Source organism: Haemorhous mexicanus, chromosome 6 (genome assembly GCF_027477595.1).
Source record: "Haemorhous mexicanus isolate bHaeMex1 chromosome 6, bHaeMex1.pri, whole genome shotgun sequence".
In the NCBI taxonomy this organism is placed as follows: domain Eukaryota; kingdom Metazoa; phylum Chordata; class Aves; order Passeriformes; family Fringillidae; genus Haemorhous; species Haemorhous mexicanus.
The window spans coordinates 62,330,652-62,334,608 of NC_082346.1; the positions used below are offsets into that span (position 1 = coordinate 62,330,652).

The following is a 3,957-nucleotide window of genomic DNA, read 5'->3' on the forward strand; positions in this document are numbered from 1 at the left end:
GGGGGAGGGAGGCAGCGGGGATAAAAAGAGGGGGGGGGGCGGGGGGGCAGCGATCTGGCCTGACTCCCCCCTTCATCCCTGCATTGCTCCCTCCTCTTCCTCCTGCGCAGGCACCTGGCGGCCCCCCCCACGCCCGACGGCTCCCGCAGGCACCGCCCGGGGCAGGCAGGGCGCTCGGCCGGCTCCCCCTCGCCCGGATTTCGGCCAACTCTCCTCCCCGCCACAACTTTAGCATGATGTCTTATCTTAAGCAACCACCTTATGCAGTCAATGGCCTGAGTCTCACAACCTCGGGCATGGATTTGTTGCATCCGTCCGTCGGTTATCCCGGTAAGCCACGTTTTTCTTCCCTCTTCCCTCCCCCTTTATTTTGCTCCACGCAGGAGAAGCCGCTGGGATTTTGGAGACGCAACATGCCCAGGGATCACGCTGGCTTGGGTGGGTGAGGGCGTGGGGTCCCTCTGTCTCCCTTCTTCCTCACCCCCAACTTTTTATGGGTGAAAGGGGCTGCAAACAGGGCAGAGCCCCGGGCTGGGGATGGGACCAAGATGCTCGGAACGCGCGCTGGGGAGATGCGGGGTTGGCATTGCCGCGCTGTGGGGCTGATCCTGGGGGTGAGGAACGCCTGGAAGAGGGCAGGAAATGTGGGTGCCCCCCTGGGAAAGGGGCTGGAGGGGACCCCGGGGTCTAAGGGGCCGCTGACTGACAGCCAGGGCCTCTGGCTCCGTTCGCAGCCACCCCGCGGAAGCAGCGGCGGGAGCGCACGACCTTCACCCGGGCGCAGCTGGATGTGCTGGAGGCTCTTTTCGCCAAGACCCGCTACCCCGACATCTTCATGCGGGAGGAGGTGGCTCTGAAAATCAACCTGCCCGAGTCCAGAGTGCAGGTAGGATGCGGAGAGCCCTGCCTGCCCTCCCCCTCCATACCCCGTGAAGGGCTGGATGGGCCTGTGCCCGACAGGGAGGGACTGGAGGGGACGGGTTTAGGGCATGGGTTCAGTCCTGAAGCCAAATCAAGCCCTGGTGGGGTGAAGGAGGCTCAGAGATGGGTGTGGGTTCAGTGAGGGGATGAGGTGGCATTTTGCACCCCCAGGGCTGGAGTGTGCTCCCCCTTTGTCCCTCTGCACTGAGAGGGTGTTGTGCAGATCCTGGATCCCAGATCTTGGACCTTCCACACCCATCCCCAGCACTCCCAAATTCCAGCCTGTCCTGCGGACATCTGGGGGCCCTCCAGAAGCCACAAAGGATCCCCCCTTCCCCAGGGATCACCACATCCCTGGAGCTGGGCCAGACTGGGATCCCAGCTCACCCCAGTACAGACTGGGGGCTTCCTGCCCCTCTGAGGGGACTTTGATGAGAGAGGGGCTGCCTTGGTGGAGGAAACCCCTCTCCTGGGGCTGGGCTGTGTCTGCTCTGCAGGAGCCTGCAGGGACCTCATCCAGGCAGCATTTTGGAGGTGCTGCTGGCAGGGCAGGAGGGTCCTGCCTTCTCTGGGACATAGAACACCCCAGCAGCAGGGGCAGGGCATCTCCAAAGCCATCCCTCCCACTTGCCTTCTGACAAGGCTTCCCGAGGCTCTATGGTGCCGTGTTCCCGTGGAGCATGGTGGCTGGGATCGGGATACCCCTGTCCCAAACCCCATCCTCCTCCCCAGAAAACCTCCCCAGAGCCAGCCACCCCCCTTGGGCCCTGCTAAGGGAAGGGGAGATGGGCTGAGGGGCCAATTCTGACCGAGGGGGTGACAGCAGATAGCCTGTCTGGAGGGTAAATGAGACATCTTTGCCCCCCTCCCCATCCTGAACCTCTGCTTCCTTAATGTTCCCTCCTTTTCTGATGTTCTATTGTTTCTAATTAAGGGCTCGACTTCAATAGGCCTTGCACTGTGATTCCTGGGGGTCCTCGGCTGGTAAACAGCAAAGAGGGAATGCTTCTCCCTCTCCCCAAAAGTGTCCTTGTTAAGGAGTTTGATTTGTGATTTCCACTTGTTATTACTGCTAATGATCTCAGGGAGAGGGAGCCCCGGAGCTTTTCTGTGCAGCAGCATGCAACCCTCTGCTCTGGGGGGACAGTTTTGGTTCTCCCTCCCCGGCGAGGTCTCCCTGCCACCATCTCTTCCCCACCTCAGGTTTGCCCATCCCTAACCCCAGGCTTTTCTCTCTCCCTCCCTCGTGTCTCTGCCTCAAGGTGTGGTTTAAAAACCGCCGAGCCAAGTGCCGGCAGCAGCAGCAGCAGCAGCAGAACGGGGGCCAGAACAAGGTACGGCCGGCTAAGAAGAAGAATTCTCCAGCCCGGGAAGTGAGCTCGGAGAGCGGGACCAGCGGGCAGTTCACTCCCCCCTCCAGCACCTCAGTCCCCACCATCTCCAGCAGCAGTGCCCCCGTGTCCATCTGGAGCCCGGCGTCCATCTCCCCGCTCTCAGACCCCCTGTCCACCTCTTCCTCCTGCATGCAGAGATCCTATCCCATGACCTACACCCAGGCATCAGGCTACAGCCAAGGATACGCTGGATCGACCTCCTATTTCGGAGGGATGGACTGTGGATCTTACTTGACCCCTATGCACCACCAGCTGCCCGGGCCGGGGGCCACCCTGAGTCCCATGGGTGCCAACGCGGTCACCAGCCACCTCAACCAGTCTCCAGCCTCCCTCTCCACCCAGGGCTATGGAGCCTCCAGTTTGGGCTTTAACTCCACCACCGATTGCTTGGATTATAAAGACCAAACCGCCTCCTGGAAGTTAAACTTCAATGCTGACTGCTTGGATTATAAGGACCAGACGTCGTCATGGAAGTTCCAGGTTTTGTGAAGAACCTTTGTGGTACCGAGAGAAACCGCGACGAGAACGAACAGGCTGGGCTGAGTGCTCCAGTTTTAGTCAGGTCTTGGTTAAATTAAAGAGAAAAATAACTCCATGGACAAACAAATGAACAAAAAAACTGACAGCAACAAGAGGGGGACAGTGTTGGTGTGATCCCGTTCAGACTCATCTCCTGCTCAGACGCTCTGGAAAAGGAATAATAAAGAGGAAAAACGGAGGAGGAAGGCCTTAAACGGACAGATCATCTAGTGAGCAGAAACCAGACAGACCCATCTGTGTTCTTTCTAGTTTTAGCCAATTGTTGGGTTTCTTTGTTTGGAAGAGGTGGGAGATCTTCCCACCTGCGGGCCAGTTTTAAAAAAAGAAAAAAAAAAAAAAGAGTCTAGGTTTTTATTTCTTTTTTTGTGTGTGCGTGGAAAGATGATCCTTCACCCAGAGGTTTCCAATGTGTTAGCCAACCCTCGGTTAAAATATTCAGAATGGACAACATCGCTCTTTTTCTCCCTCTTTTTGTCCCTCCCTCTTTCTTTCTCTCTCGAGCTCACCCAACTGTTTCATGCCCAACTTGCTGAAGTTGGCACCCGGAGAACTTGGTTCAGGGCTGTGTGGGTTGTGTGACTGATTGTCCTAGCTGCACTACTTTATTTAAAGATTAAGAAAAAAAAAAAGATAATGTTCATAAGGAGTCAATATGTAGTTTTTAAGAGACAATCAGTGTGTGTCTTATATAAATGGTACATCTGTGGTTTTTAATCTGTGCTAGACTTCAAAACTGTGATCTCCTGTATTGTATGCAACTATGAACTCTGCACCAGCGGGAGTTCTGCTGTGATTTAAATAGGTTATAATTATAAGTGAAATTCAGAGCAACTGAGTTACCTATTATCATCTTTAAAAAAAATAATTAAAAATATATATTTAAAAAATAACAAAAAAGAAAAAAAAAAAAGAAAAAACGCAAAAAACACGATCGCCTTTCACCCGAGGTGAACTGCACTGAAACTTTTTACAACAAACTGTCTCTGAATGAAAGAGGAAAGACCGAAAATACCCCACCTGAGGACATTTAACTCCTCTGGAGCTCACTTACTGCTGGCCACGCCGGCAGTAACCAGCAAATCCGACAGGACTTTGGGCAGTT

At 54.9% G+C, this 3,957-nt stretch overlaps 1 protein-coding gene across 2 annotated transcripts; it reads left to right on the plus strand.

The window, feature by feature from the left end:
- The first annotated feature begins 233 nt into the window (after positions 1-233).
- OTX2 (orthodenticle homeobox 2) lies at positions 234-3,577 on the plus strand. Of its 2 annotated transcripts, none has more exons than XM_059848200.1 (3): positions 234-330; positions 714-886; positions 2,184-3,577. In XM_059848200.1, the coding sequence occupies exons 1-3, from the start codon at positions 234-236 to the stop codon at positions 2,802-2,804; spliced, it is 891 nt and encodes a 296-aa protein (XP_059704183.1). In that variant the 3' UTR covers positions 2,805-3,577. The 2 variants fall into 2 exon arrangements, with proteins under 2 accessions (XP_059704183.1, XP_059704185.1); XM_059848202.1 differs by having other exon boundaries at positions 735-886.
- Positions 3,578-3,957: the final 380 nt, after the last annotated feature.

Bases quoted from the DNA above. Each gene is read 5' to 3' on its own strand.
- OTX2 (XM_059848200.1), top strand. From the start codon at position 234: ATGATGTCTTATCTTAAGCAACCACCTTATGCAGTCAATGGCCTGAGT. The intron at 331-713 runs GTAAGCCACGTT...ACTGACAGCCAG, and splicing joins TCCGTCCGTCGGTTATCCCG to GGCCTCTGGCTCCGTTCGCA. The intron at 887-2,183 runs GTAGGATGCGGA...CTCTGCCTCAAG, and splicing joins TGCCCGAGTCCAGAGTGCAG to GTGTGGTTTAAAAACCGCCG.